This window comes from Oncorhynchus nerka, linkage group LG8 (genome assembly GCF_034236695.1).
Source record: "Oncorhynchus nerka isolate Pitt River linkage group LG8, Oner_Uvic_2.0, whole genome shotgun sequence".
NCBI classification, from domain to species: domain Eukaryota; kingdom Metazoa; phylum Chordata; class Actinopteri; order Salmoniformes; family Salmonidae; genus Oncorhynchus; species Oncorhynchus nerka.
The window spans coordinates 62,833,510-62,849,102 of NC_088403.1; the positions used below are offsets into that span (position 1 = coordinate 62,833,510).

The window sequence follows — 15,593 nt, forward strand, 5'->3', positions numbered from 1 at the left end:
TCATAGTGTGTGTGTGTGTGTGTGAATCATAGTGTGTGTGTGTGTGAATCATAGTGTGTGTGTGTGTGTGTCAGAATTTGTCACATGCTTCAGGAAAGCAATTAACACACCTCTACGGACCTGAAAGCCTTCAATGACAGAGTGCATGTGGCTGGACAGAAAAGCTCCTATAGCAAACACTTATTGTCAATCTGGTGCTTCAGACCAACCAACCAACACCCTGGAACATATCAGTGGAGTAATAGTGACACCAACTGGTGATACGATGGAACTGTGTGGAAATGCCCTTGACAACAATTAGAAAATTAGATTTTTTGTATTTTATTTTACCTTTATTTAACTAGGCAAGTCAGTTAAGAACAAATTCTTATTTTCAATGATGGCCTAAGAACAGTGGGTTAATTGCCTGTTCAGGGGCAGAACGACAGATTTGTACCTTGTCAGCTCGGGGATTTGAAATTGCAACCTTTCCGGTTACTAGTCCAACGCTCTAAGCACAAGGCTACCCTGCCGCCCCAGATGCTGGAACTTCATTAGCCATGACTTCACTTTTAGGTCTTAAATGTGATTCTGTTAATTCTATAAAATAAACAAACAAATGTAAGGTGTAAATCATTTTTTGGAAAAAGAGGGAGTAACACTACTTCATAAATAAACATACATTAATATATGTATTAATATATAGACTGTATACCATGTACATTGATATATGTATTAATAAATAGACTGTATACCATGAATATTGATATATGTATTAGTAAATAGACTGTATACCATGTACATTTATATATTCTAAAAACAGTTAAAAAAACAAACGCTCAGATAAAGAGCAGTGAGGTGTTTGGAAGAGAGAGAGAGATTTTTGCATTAAGGGGCTTTGCAGTAACACACAGACAGCCAGACGGATCACTCATCCCCTTTGCCTCAACACACACACACACACACACACACACACACACACCAAATCCTAGCTTTGGGGCTAGCGCTTTCAAAAACTGACAGACAGGTTCACATGTGACATAAGATCGCCCCCCCAAGGGTTCTGTTGAGGGCCCCGTTCGGCCCCCGGAGGCTCCTATATGTCTGAGAGTCAGAGGTTGACGAAATCTGACGAAAGGAGGTGATTGACACTTATCGTCGTCTAGGGAAACCCTCGGGGGGGGCGGAGTGAGAAGTTGAGAACGCCACGCTCTCAACTCTCCCACGCCACTGATGATATCACACAGCCTGGAGACCATAGGGTGGTGATTACTTTAGTCTGGGAACATTGGAGAGCCTTAGAACTAGGTAGGGGGTGATGATGACATAGGGGGATGAGAGAGATGGAAGGAGTAAAAGTAAAGTAAAAGTTGTGTAAAGTTGATAAAAGTTTCCCATAATGCATTGGGAGACTCCAAGGGTATTTTTCCTTCTTCTTTCTTTCCTGCAACCAGAAACGTGTGGGAATCCTGAATATTTGGGAAAAGTCAGATGCAATAATTACATAAATAATCCCACAGTGTCCCTAACCCCACAGTGTCCCTAACACCACAGTGCCCTAACACCACAGTGTCATTCGACTTCCGGGTTGGAGCGGTCGCATCTGCACTCGGTCCGCAGGTAGTATTACATTTCATTACATTTCATTATAGTACAACGGTTTGATTTGTCTAATCTTAGCAATTTTTCTTCTTAGCTAGCTACATAGCCGTCTTAGCCGTCTTTGTATCATAGATAATTGCGTAATTATCGTATTTCGTCGTCCTAACGCAGTCTACACCGCCCTGCAGCTAGCTAGCTAGCTAACGTCTACCGTTAGCTAGTCCACCGTCTACCGATTAGCAGCACAACTTACACTCAACTGAACGACTTGATTAGTGTAGTGTTAGCTAGCTACATAGTTGTCTTTGCTGTCTTCGTATCCAAGATAATTGTGTAGTTTAGAGTGTGTTTCAGAGTGATTATCTTAATTTACCGAGGTTAGCTAGCCAGCTATTCGTCGTCCTTAACGTAACAGAACTTCCGCACTCAACAATCCGGTCGCATTTCGCTTCGCTCCACAGGTAGTATCACATTTTTCATTTCATTACAGTACAACGGCTTGATTTGTTTGATCGTAGCTAGCTACATAGCTAGCTACATAGCCGTCTTTGTATCAAAGATAATTGTGTAGTCTTGAGCGATTTCCTAGGTTAGCTAGCCAGCTATTGTCGTTCTTTTAACGCAACGTAACGTAAATCAACACTGCTAGCTAGCCAGCTAGCCCCGAATAGCAGCACAGTAGCACAGTAGAAACCATTACACTCAACGGAACGACTTGATTAGTGTAGTGTCAACAACGCAGACACTGCCAGCTAGCCTACATAGTCAACAACGCAGCCTCTGCCAGCTAGCCTACTTCAGCAGTACTGTATCATTTTAATCATTTTAGTCAATAAGATTCTTGCTACGTAAGCTTAACTTTCTGAACACTCGAGACGTGTAGTCCACTTGTTATTCCAATCTCCTTTGCATTAGCGTAGCCTCTTGTGTAGCCTGTCAACTATGTGTCTGTCTATCCCTGTTCTCTCCTCTCTGCACAGACCATACAAACGCTCCACACCGCGTGGCCGCGGCCACCCTAATCTGGTGGTCCCAGCGCACGACCCACGTGGAGTTCCAGGTCTCCGGTAGCCTCTGGAACTGCCGATCTGCGGCCAACAAGGCAGAGTTCATCTCAGCCTATGCCTCCCTCCAGTCCCTCGACTTCTTGGCACTGACGGAAACATGGATCACCACAGACAACACTGCTACTCCTACTGCTCTCTTCGTCTGCCCACGTGTTCTCGCACACCCCGAGAGCTTCTGGTCAGCGGGGTGGTGGCACCGGGATCCTCATCTCTCCCAAGTGGTCATTCTCTCTTTCTCCCTTACCCATCTGTCTATCGCCTCCTTTGAATTCCATGCTGTCACAGTTACCAGCCCTTTCAAGCTTAACATCCTTATCATTTATCGCCCTCCAGGTTCCTCGGAGAGTTCATCAATGAGCTTGATGCCTTGATAAGCTCCTTTCCTGAGGACGGCTCACCTCTCACAGTTCTGGGCGACTTTAACCTCCCCACGTCTACCTTTGACTCATTCCTCTCTGCCTCCTTCTTTCCACTCCTCTCCTCTTTTGACCTCACCCTCTCACCTTCCCCCTACTCACAAGGCAGGAAATACGCTCGACCTCATCTTTACTAGATGCTGTTCTTCCACTAACCTCATTGCAACTCCCCTCCAAGTCTCCGACCACTACCTTGTATCCTTCTCCCTCTCGCTCTCATCCAACACTTCCCACACTGCCCCTACGGATGGTATCGCGCCGTCCCAACCTTCGCTCTCTCTCCCCCGCTACTCTCTCCTCTTCCATCCTATCATCTCTTCCCTCTGCTCAAACCTTCTCCAACCTATCTCCTGATTCTGCCTCCTCAACCCTCCTCTCCTCCCTTTCTGCATCCTTTGACTCTCTATGTCCCCTATCCTCCAGGCCGGCTCGGTCCTCCCCTCCCGCTCCGTGGCTCAACGACTCATTGCGAGCTCACAGAACAGGGCTCCGGGCAGCCGAGCGGAAATGGAGGAAAACTCGCCTCCCTGCGGACCTGACATCCTTTCACTCCCTCCTCTCTACATTTTCCTCTTCTCTCTCTGCTGCTAAAGCCACTTTCTACCACTCTAAATTCCAAGCATCTGCCTCTAACCCTAGGAAGCTCTTTGCAACCTTCTCCTCCCTCCTGAATCCTCGTCCCCCTCCTCCCTCTCTGCAGATGACTTCGTCAACCATTTTGAAAAGAAGGTCGACGACATCCGATCCTCGTTTGCTAAGTCAAACGACACCGCTGGTTCTGCTCACACTGCCCTACCCTATGCTCTGACCTCTTTCTCCCCCCTCTCTCCAGATGAAATCTCGCGTCTTGTGACGGCCGGCCGCCCAACAACCTGCCCGCTTGACCCTATCCCCTCCTCTCTTCTCCAGACCATTTCCGGAGACCTTCTCCCTTACCTCACCTCGCTCATCAACTCATCCCTGACCGCTGGCTACGTCCCTTCCGTCTTCAAGAGAGCGAGAGTTGCACCCCTTCTGAAAAAACCTACACACGATCCCTCCGATGTCAACAACTACAGACCAGTATCCCTTCTTTCTTTTCTCTCCAAAACTCTTGAACGTGCCGTCCTTGGCCAGCTCTCCCGCTATCTCTCTCAGAATGACCTTCTTGATCCAAATCAGTCAGGTTTCAAGACTAGTCATTCAACTGAGACTGCTCTTCTCTGTATCACGGAGGCGCTCCCGCACTGCTAACGCTAACTCTCTCTCCTCTGCTCTCATCCTTCTAGACCTATCGGCTGCCTTCGATACTGTGAACCATCAGATCCTCCTCTCCACCCTCTCCGAGTTGGGCATCTCCGGCGCGGCCCACGCTTGGATTGCGTCCTACCTGACAGGTCGCTCCTACCAGGTGGCGTGGCGAGAATCCGTCTCCACACCACGTGCTCTCACCACTGGTGTCCCCAGGGCTCTGTTCTAGGCCCTCTCCTATTCTCGCTATACACCAAGTCACTTGGCTCTGTCATAACCTCACATGGTCTCTCCTATCATTGCTATGCAGACGACACACAATTAATCTTCTCCTTTCCCCCTTCTGATGATCAGGTGGCGAATCGCATCTCTGCATGTCTGGCAGACATATCAGTGTGGATGACGGATCACCACCTCAAGCTGAACCTCGGCAAGACGGAGCTGCTCTTCCTCCCGGGAAGGACTGCCCGTTCCATGATCTCGCCATCACGGTTGACAACTCCATTGTGTCCTCCTCCCAGAGCGCTAAGAACCTTGGCGTGATCCTGGACAACACCCTGTCGTTCTCAACTAACATCAAGGCGGTGGCCCGTTCCTGTAGGTTCATGCTCTACAACATCCGCAGAGTACGACCCTGCCTCACACAGGAAGCGGCGCAGGTCCTAATCCAGTCACTCGTCATCTCCCGTCTGGATTACTGCAACTCGCTGTTGGCTGGGCTCCCTGCCTGTGCCATTAAACCCCTACAACTCATCCAGAACGCCGCAGCCCGTCTGGTGTTCAACCTTCCCAAGTTCTCTCACGTCACCCCGCTCCTCCGCTCTCTCCACTGGCTTCCAGTTGAAGCTCGCATCCGCTACAAGACCATGGTGCTTGCCTACGGAGCTGTGAGGGGAACGGCACCTCAGTACCTCCAGGCTCTGATCAGGCCCTACACCCAAACAAGGGCACTGCGTTCATCCACCTCTGGCCTGCTCGCCTCCCTACCACTGAGGAAGTACAGTTCCCGCTCAGCCCAGTCAAAACTGTTCGCTGCTCTGGCCCCCCAATGGTGGAACAAACTCCCTCACGACGCCAGGACAGCGGAGTCAATCACCACCTTCCGGAGACACCTGAAACCCCACCTCTTTAAGGAATACCTAGGATAGGATAAAGTAATCCCTCTCACCCCCCCCCTTAAAAGATTTAGATGCACTACTGTTCCACTGGATGTCATAAGGTGAATGCACCAATTTGTAAGTCGCTCTGGATAAGAGCGTCTGCTAAATGACTTAAATGTAAATGTAAATGTCCCAAACCCCACAGTGTCCCTAACACCACAGTGTCCCTAACACCACAGTGTCCCAAACCCCACAGTGTCCCTAACACCACAGTGTCCCTAACACCACAGTGTCCCTAACCCCAGTGTCCCTAACACCACAGTGTCCCAAACCCCACAGTGTCCCTAACACCACAGTGTCCCAAACCCCAGTGTCCCTAACACCACAGTGTCCCAAACCCCACCGTGTCCCTAACCCCACAGTGTCCCTAACACCACAGTGTCCCTAACACCACAGTGTCCCTAACCCCACAGTGTCCCTAACACCACAGTGTCCCTAACCCCACAGTGTCCCTAACACCACAGTGTCCCTAACACCACAGTGTCCCTAACCCCACAGTGTCCCTAACCCCAGTGTCCCTAACCCCACAGTGTCCATAACCCCACAGTGTCCCTAACCCCAGTGTCCCTAACCCCACAGTGTCCCTAACCCCACAGTGTCCCTAACCCCACAGTGTCCCTAACCCCACACTCTTCAACGTTCCCCCTCAGCCTCGGACAAAAGTTGGCATTGAGGGAGTGCCAACCTGCCTTGTGCCAATTTCATGTTTCCCGGTCACTGACCCCAACGTAGTGGTGTGAGGTAGGATCAGTCCCGACCAATCACAGACAGCAGAGCAGAGAGAGACTGAAGCGAACCTCTCCCTTTCACCCAGATTGTGATCCTGCTCTGCTCCTGAGGCAGCAACATCACATTCAATTTCCTACTTTAAAAAGTCGAAAAACACTACTTATCCCCCTCCCCACACCGCCCATAAATCGCCACGTACACATATTTAACAGATGTTATGGCAGGAGTAGTGAATCGCTTGTGTTCCTAGCTCCAACAGTACAGTAGTATCTAAAACAATTCACAACAATACACACACATCTAAATAGTAAAATAATGAATTAAGAAATACATAAATATTAGATCAAGCAATGTCGGAGTGGCATTGACACGCCCCTCCCTTACCACCCAAGCCTACAACCAACACCCACTGTGATACCGAGGACAAAACACTGAGTTGCCGTCTCTCTCCTTCCCTCCCCTCTCTCCTTCCCTCCCCTCTCTCCTTCCCTCCCCTCCCTCCCTCGAAACTGACTTACATTGCTGCGAGCGACCCATGTCCCAATAAATAAACCGACAAACGCAATGGAAAAATAGAGAGGGGGAGAAAGAGGGAGAATTGTAATTAGTAAGTGATTAATGAGTGGCATCAGGCAAGGTTTGCATTATTGATTGTGATGTTGGGCAAAGCTGCAACGCTGCCTGCCTGCCTGCCTGTCTGTCTGCCTGCCTGTCTGCCTGTCTGCCTGTCTGTCTGTCGAAAACGTGCGGGCCTAGCCCAGGGAGATGCACACTGAGGGCGCCGACAAACACCACACAGAGTCAGAAACACACAGAGTCAGAAAGACACAGAGAGTCGGAAACATACACAGAGTCAGAAACACACAGAGTCAGAAAGACACACAGAGTCAGAAACACACACAGAGTCAGAAACACAGAGTCAGAAAGACACAGAGTCAGAAACACACAGAGTCAGAAACACACACAGAGAAACACACAGTCAGAAAACACACAGAGTCAGAAACACACACAGAGAAACACACACACAGTCAGAAACACAAAAAGAAAAACACACACACACACACAGTCAAACACACAAAGAGAAACACACACACACACACATTCAGAGAGATAGTCTCCCATTCTCAGTTATAAGTTGCCTGCTCTGATGAGGGTCTATGGCAAGATCAATAAGTTACAAACACAAATTCAGAAACACATTCTCTTTACAGTACAAGTTCAGTCTGCTGAAAATCAGATGCAAAGCCAACAAGGTAAAAAGACAAAAAAGTTGAGTCAAACCAGCAGAATGAAAGAGAATCGAAACCTCACTCATCTATACAGTAAACTTCGGTTCTGTCTACCGTGTGAATAGTCGAGCTCAGAGTCAATACTTTCTGTCTCCATAACAGTTGAAAAGCTGATGACAGTAAAAACAAGAGCTACAAAACTGCATAAACAATCTGATGTCAAAACCCCCAAAAATGTGAAGGTTAAATTCCATTGTCTGTCTGTCTGTCTGTCTGTCTGTCTGTCTGTCTGTCTGTCTGTCTGTCTGTCTGTCTGTCTGTCTGTCTGTCTGTCTGTCTGTCTGACTGTGTCTGCGTCTCTGTCTCTGTCTGTCTCAGTCAGCCTGTCTGTCTGTCTGTCTGTCTGTCTGTCTGTCTGTCTGTCTGTCTGTCTGTCTGTCTGTCTGTCTGTCTGTCTGTCTGTCTCTGTTTGTCTCTGACTGTCTCTGTCTGTGGTCAGCCTGTCTGTCAGTCTCTCTCTGGTCTGTCTGTCTGTCTGTCTGTCTCTCTCTCTCTCTCTCTCTCTCTCTCTCTCTCTCTCTCTCTCTCTCTCTCTGGTCTGTCTGTCACTGGTCTGTCTGTCTGTCTGTCTGTCTCTCTCTGGTCTGTCTGTCTGTCTCTCTCTGGTCTGTCTGTCTGTATCTCTGGTCTGTCTGTCTCTCTCTCCCTGGTCTGTCTGTCTCTCCCTGGTCTGTCTGTCTCTCTCTCTCTCTCTCTGGTCTGTCTGTCTGTCACTGGTCTGTCTGTCACTGGTCTGTCTGTCTGTCTGTCTGTCTGTCTGTCTGTCTGTCTGTCTGTCTGGTCTGTCTGTCTCTGGTCTGTATGTCTGTCTCTGGTCTGTGTGTCTGTCTGTCTCTGGTCTGTCTGTCTGTCTGTCTGTCTGTCTGTCTGTCTCTGGTCTGTCTGTCTCTGGTCTGTCTGTCTCTGGTCTGTCTGTCTGTCTCTGGTCTGTCTGTCTCTGGTCTGTGTGTCTGTCTGTCTCTGGTCTGTCTGTCTGTCTGTCTGTCTGTCTGTCTGTCTGTCTGTCTGTCTGTCTGTCTCTGGTCTGTCTGTCTGTCTCTGGTCTGTCTGTCTGTCTCTGGTCTGTCTGTCTGTCTCTGGTCTGTCTGTCTCTGGTCTGTCTGTCTCTGGTCTGTATGTCTGTCTCTGGTCTGTCTGTCTGTCTGTATGTCTGTCTCTGGTCTGTCTGTCTGTCTCTGGTCTGTCTGTATGTCTCTGGTCTGTCCTCCCTGCTCACTCTAAAGGTTTAGCTCTACTTCCCCTCCCTTGCTCCAGACAAGGCAGCACTAAGTGTAACCTAACCTTTCACGCTGGAAGAGGAGAACAGACAGATAGATGAAGATAAGAGAGGGGGGAGAGAGAGAGAGAGAGAGAGAGAGAGAGAGAGAGAGAGAGAGAGAGAGGCAGAGAGGCAGAGAGGCTGAGAAGAGGGACGAAGCAAGAGAGACAGATTGGGGGAGAAAGGGAGAGATCTGCCGAGGGAGGCAGTAAAGAGTCTTCCTGCACTCCTCTCCTCTTCCCTTCAGCAGCAGATGTTGTGCCAACATCGATATGCTGCATTGTAGAGCCAGGCACCAAGAGCCACTGGTACCTGGTACTGTCCTTGATCCCATTCTTTACAGTGCCATGTTAATGATAGTAGAGAAAACTGGAACGGCATAGACCGGATGGGTTGGATGTACACTACATGGTCAAAAGTATGTGGACATGTTCAATGGGTTGAGGTCAGGCCTCTGTGCAGGCCAGTCAAGTTCTTCCACACCGATCTCGACAAACCATTTCTGTATGGACCTCACTTTGTGCATGGGGGCATTGTCATGCTGAAACAGGAATTTGCCTTCCTCAAACTGTTGCCACAAAGTTGGAAGCACAGAATAATTTAGAATGTCATTGTATACTGCAGCGTTAATATTTCCCTTCACTGGAAGTAAAGGGCCTAGCCCGAACCATGAAAAACAGCCCCAGACCATTATTCCTCGTTCACCAAACTTTACAGTTGGCACTATGCATTGGGGTAGTGATGTCGGCATCCGCCAAACCCAGATTCTTCTATCGAAGTGCCAGATGGTGAAGCGTGATTCATCACTCCAGAGAATGAGTTTCCACTGCTCCAGAGTCCAAAGGCGGCGAGCTTTACACCACTCCAGCCGACACTTGGCATTGTGCATGGTGATCTTAAGCTTGTGTACAGCTGCACGGCCAACGAAACCCATTTCCTGACGCTCCAGACGAACAGTTATTGTGCTGACGTTGCTTCCAGAGGCAGTTTGGACCTTGGTAGTGAGTGTTAAGACATTTTTTGCACACTACGCGCTTCAGCACTCGACGGTCCCGTTCTGTGAACTTGTGTGGCCTACCACTTCGTGTCTTAGCCGTTATTGCTCCTAAATGTTTCTACCTCACAATAACAGCACTTAGAGTTGACCGGGGCAGCTCTAGCAGGGCAGACATTTGATGAACTGACTTGTTGAAGAGGTGGCATCCTATGACGGTGCTACGTTGAAAGTCACTGAGCTCTTCAGTAAGGCCATTCAATGTTTGTCTATGGAGATTGCATGGCTGTGTGCTCGATTTTGTACACATGTCAGCAATGGGTGTGGCTAAAATAGCCAAATCCATTCATTTGAAGGGGTGTCCACATACTTTAGTATATACAGTGCATTCAGAATGTATTCAGACCCATTGACTTTTAAGTTACAGCCTTATTCTAAAATGGATTAAATAGTTTTTTCCCTCATTAATCTACACACCCAGGGCAGGGTAGCCTAGTGGTTAGAGCGTTGGACTAGTAACCGGAAGGTTGCAAGTTTAAACCCCCGAGCTGACAAGGTACAAATCTGTCGTTCTGCCCCTGAACAGGCAGTTAACCCATTGTTCCCAGGCCGTCATTGAAAATAAGAATCTGTTCTTAACTGACTTGCCTGGTTAAATAAAGGTTAAAAAAAAATAAAAAAATAAAAAAAAAAATACCCCATAAAGACATCACAATACACCATAATGACATCACAATACACCATAATGACATCACAATACACCATAATGACATCACAATATCCCCATAAAGACATCACAATACCCCATAATGACATCACAATACCCCATAATGACAAAGCAAAAACAGGTTTTTAGAAATATTTCCAAATGTATCAAAAATAATAAAGGAAATACCACATTCACGTAAGTATTCAGACCCTTTACTGAATACTTTGTTGAAGCGCCATTGGCAGCGATTACAGCCTCCAGTCTTCTTGGGTATGACGCTACAAGCTTGGCACACCAGTATTTGGGGAGTTTCTCTGCAGATCCTCTCAAGCTCTGTCAGGTTGGCTGTGGAGCGTCACTGCTAGCCCTCTATAGGTTTTGTACCTAATGTTGCACATTTTGGGGAATCTTCTTAGGTGTAAACTTTCCGTGGGAATTAATGGGAATATTAAAATTCAAATTAATATGTATACCATTTAAAATATAAATGTTTTTTGCATTGGATATATTTATCATATCATATGGAGACAGAAACATAAACGTTTTTATCTTATAAGTAGACGTAATTACAAATGAATAAATCCTTCCAATAAGAAAAAAAATCACAATGATATGTTACGAATTGAACTTTAATTAAATGAGTTGACTCTTGACATGGGATTATTTCACTGGATAACAAAAGAAAGGGAATATTGAATGATCCCCAATGATCCATCGTATCTCCCCAAAAATGTTTTCAAACATACATCTGGAAAATGATAGTCTAGAAACTAAAGCTTTGGTTGTCTTCCTCTCGGGTTTCCATGTCTTCTCCCTGGACCTCATCAATGTCCACCTCTTGAACATCAGACTGAGGCCTCATCTTCCATGTCACTTTCCAACCTTGTTGAGGATGGCTCGTTGTCAGGCTCAAAAAGCCTCAAATGTGCCCGGATGGACACCAATTTTTCAAACCTTGTATTGGTCAGCCTGTTGCGTGCTTTGGTGTGTGTGTTCCCAAACAAGGACCAGTTGCGCTCTGAAGCAGCTGATGTCGGTGGGATTTGGAGGATGATGGAGGCAACAGGGGAAAGAGCCTCAGATCCACAAAGTCCCTTCCACCAGGTGGCTGATGAGATATGTTGGCACGACTGCCATATTGCATCGCCATCCCAAAGCCCTTGCTTGGAAGTGTACTTCGCCAGACTGCCAAGAACCTTGCCCTCATCCAGGCCAAGGTGGCGAGACACGATAGTGATAACACCATGGGCCTTGTTGATCTCTGCACCAGACAGGATGCTCTTGCCAGCATTCTTGGAGTCCAACATGTACGCTGTGGCATGTACGGGCTTCAGGCAGAAGTCTTCACGCTTTTTGATGTATTTCGGAACTGCAGTTTCCTCTGCTTGGAGCAACAGTGATGTGGGCAGGGCAGTACGGATTTCTTCTCGTACATCTGCAAGCAGAATCTAAACATCAGACAGGATGGCATAGTCTCCCTCAATCCGTGCAATGGCTACTGCTATAGGTTTCAGGGGTTTCAGGCTGCTTATCACTCTCTCCCAAAATACATCATCCAGGAGGATCCTCTTCATGGGGCTGGCCATATCGGCAGACTTTTGACATTTCTTGGAGAGATTCCTTCCGCTCCAGGAGACTGTCAAACATGATGACAACATACAAAGACAGCTCGAGCAAGACAATCATCAGCATTACTCTGACTACATTCCTCCATCGAGTCAAATAAACTTCTGATTCCAGAAGCACCATGAGCTGTTGCTATCGATAAGATGTTTGATTCATCATTTTCACCTTGAATAGAAGTAGAGAGACTTTTGTCAGAGATTGCTTGTTGTGAGCACTGAGGGAACTTTATGCACTTGGCCAGATGATTCTGCATCTTTGTTGCATTCTTTACATATGATTCTGGCACAGTATTTGCAAATGTACATAGCTTTTCCTTCTACATTAGCTGCAGTGAAATGTCTCCACACATCAGATAGTGCCCGTGGCATTTTCCTGTAAAGATTATTTTTATTTATTGTAAATTAAAATTAAAATACAATTCCATGTACAAATTAATATTTAGATTAAAAAAACTCCTTTGTAAAATAAATGTTTTAACTTGAAACATGTTTACAAACATGTTCGTAGAGCTCCATGTATGGAAACAGGTGAATTAACACTCCTCAGTTAGTAGGCTCAAGCCAGCTAAAACCCACATGGTAGCAAAAACTAACTAGCAGAAAGTGTTAAGTTAGAAATTATTTAAACACACTTTGCTGTAGGCTACTATTACTAGTTAACAAAAAATAATGCATGTCATATAAAACCCCTCCCAGTATTGTAATCTAAATTTACCAGAAATGTGATGGAAGAATGCACTGTGCATGCAGAGGGTTGCAATTCCATTGAATTGGGTTTAGTTTAACCAAAATATGCCACAAGATCTAGAATTAACTCATGTGTATCCCACAAAAAAAAGGTTCACTGTTATAAGCCAACTTTTTTGATTAATTGAAGCAAAATTCCCCAAATTCCCAGGCTTAACTTCCCATGGAAAATGTCCAGAAATATTCCAGAAATTTACTGGAAAGTTTCCGAATCATTGCAACCCTAGTCACTGCACAGCGATTTTCTGGTCTCTCCAAATATGTTTGATCGGTTCAAGTCCGGGTTCTGGCTGGGCCAATCAAGGATATTCACAGACTTGTCCCGAAGCCACTCCTGCGTTGTCTTGGCTGTGCGCTTAGGGTCGTTGTCCTGTTGGAAGGTGAACCTTCTTGGTTTCATCAGACCAGATAATTGTGTTTCTCATGGTCTGAGAGTCTTTAAGTGACATTTGGCAAACTCCAAGCAGGCTGTCATATACCTTTGCTGAGGAGTGGCTTCCGTTCGGCCACTCTACGATAAAGGCATGATTGGTGGAATGCTGCAGAGATGGTTGTCCTTCTGAAAGGTTCTCCCATCTCCACAGAGGAACTCTGGAGCTCTGTCAGAGTTACCATTGGGTTCTTGGTCACCTCCCTGACCAAGGCCCTTCTTCCCGATTGCTCAGTTTGGCCGGGCGGCCAGCTCTAGGAAGAGTCTTGGTGGTTCCAAACTTCCTCCATTTAAGAATGATGGAGGCCACTGTGTCCTTGGGGACTTGCAATGCTGCAGACATGTTTTGGTACTCTTCTAGAGATCTGTGCCCTGACTCAATCCTGTCTTGGAGCTCTACAGACAATTCCTTCGACCTCATGGCTTGGTTTTTGCGCTGAACCCTTTTATAGACAGGTGTGTCTTTTCAAATCATGTCCAATCAATTGAATTTACCACAGGCGGACTCCAAGTTGTAGAAACATCAAGGATGATCAATGGAAACAGGATGCACCTGAGCTCAATTTCGAGTCTCATTGCAAAGGGTCTGAATACTTTTGTAAATAAGGTATTTCTGTGTTTTCTTCTTAATACCTTCTTTTTTAAAATCCATTATAGAATAAGGCTGTGAAGTAACAAAATGTGGAAAAAGTCAAGGGGTCTGAGTACTTTCAGAATGCACTGTGCACTTTCCTAATGCAATGTTTGGGTGGATGGATCAGAGGGTTGGATGGATTAGAGGGTGGATGGATTAGAGGGGTGGATGGGTGGATGGATCAGAGGGGTGGATGGATTAGAGGGTGGATGGATCAGAGGGGTGGATGGATTAGAGGGTGGATGGATTAGAGGGTGGATGGATTAGAGGGGTGGATGGATTAGAGGGGTGGATGGTTCAGAGGGGTGGATGGATTAGAGGGGTGGATGGATCAGAGGGTGGATGGATTAGGGGTGGATGGATCAGAGGGTGGATGGATTAGAGGGTGGATGGATTAGAGGGGTGGATGGATTAGAGGGTGGATGGATTAGAGGGGTGGTTGGATCAGAGGGGTGGATGGATCAGAGGGTGGATGGATTAGAGGGGTGGATGGATCAGAGGGTGGATGGATTAGAGGGGTGGATGGATTAGAGGGGTGGATGGATTAGATGGGTGGATGGATTAGAGGGGTGGATGGATTAGAGGGTGGATGGATTAGAGGGTGGATGGATTAGAGGGGTGGATGGATTAGAGGGTGGATGGATTAGAGGGGTGGATGGATTAGAGGGGTGGATGGTTCAGAGGGGTGGATGGTTCAGAGGGGTGGATGGATCAGAGGGGTGGATGGTTCAGAGGGGTGGATGGATCAGAGGGGTGGATGGATCAGAGGGGTGGATGGATCAGAGGGGTGTATAGATTAGAGGGTGGATGTGCTGTATTTGTCTTTGGACAGTGACTTGTCTTTATTTTTTTTTCCTTCAGCACGTTGGGTGTGAAATTATACAATTACTATGATGTTAGTCCAGACTGTCAGATTTATTTGAGGGTATTTTCATCCTTATCAGGTGAACTGTTTAGAAATGAAGCACTTTTTGAACATAGTTTCTCCCCTCCCCCCATTTTACACCACAGCGCCAAAACTAACAAAAAATGTATTTACAGTCCAAATACATTTGGACCTTATTGTAGGTACTGTACCTACTATCGTGGTGGTACAGAATACCTTTCTTCAGATAACGAAGATGTGGTGTGTGGAGGTGTGTGTGTAGGAGGAAGTTATGAACATGTGTGGTTGATTAGAAGACATGCCTGTTAGTGTGGTAGTGGTAGCGTGCAAAACGTTAGAGGTGAAAGCACTTGGTGTGTGTGTGTGTGTGTGTGTGTGTGTGTGTGTGTGTGTGTGTGTGTGACTGACCTTATCATTGTTATAATAAGAGAGGTTCTCTCCATCAAACTTCACCCATCTTCTCTGAAAGACACAGTTTCTGAAAGTGAAAGAAGGAAAGTTGAAGAGCTGAAAGTAGTATGAATGTAAACAAAACAAAACATTTTATGAAAAGTGTTGCTTTGAACTACTACAGAACAGCATCTCCACCCAACCACAAGTCAAGTTCATTCTGTACAGTAGAATAGTATCATACACAAGCCAGCCATAAGGTACAGTAAAACAGGGTGTGGGTTATGCTGTTAAAATACATGAATATTCAACATCTCAAACTAAGACAGGTTGACAACTCTATGCTAATCATGTGGTTTCAGAAGAAGGGCACAAAAACAAAAAAAGGGAAGTGACAGATTTTTTTTTTTGTAAGAGGAACTATGAAAGCATAAACAAGCAGAGAAAT

The 15,593-nt window shown here is 46.5% G+C and overlaps 1 protein-coding gene across 2 annotated transcripts in view; it reads right to left on the reverse strand.

Annotated features, from left to right (window-relative positions):
• The window catches only part of arap2 (ArfGAP with RhoGAP domain, ankyrin repeat and PH domain 2), a 262,145-nt gene that overhangs the window by 209,678 nt on the left and 36,874 nt on the right, over window positions 1-15,593 (reverse strand). For both annotated transcript variants that reach the window (XM_065021967.1, XM_065021968.1), the window contains exon 7: window positions 15,164-15,233. In XM_065021967.1, the coding sequence (XP_064878039.1) occupies window positions 15,164-15,233 (70 nt within the window). The remainder of the gene's footprint in view (window positions 1-15,163; window positions 15,234-15,593) is intronic.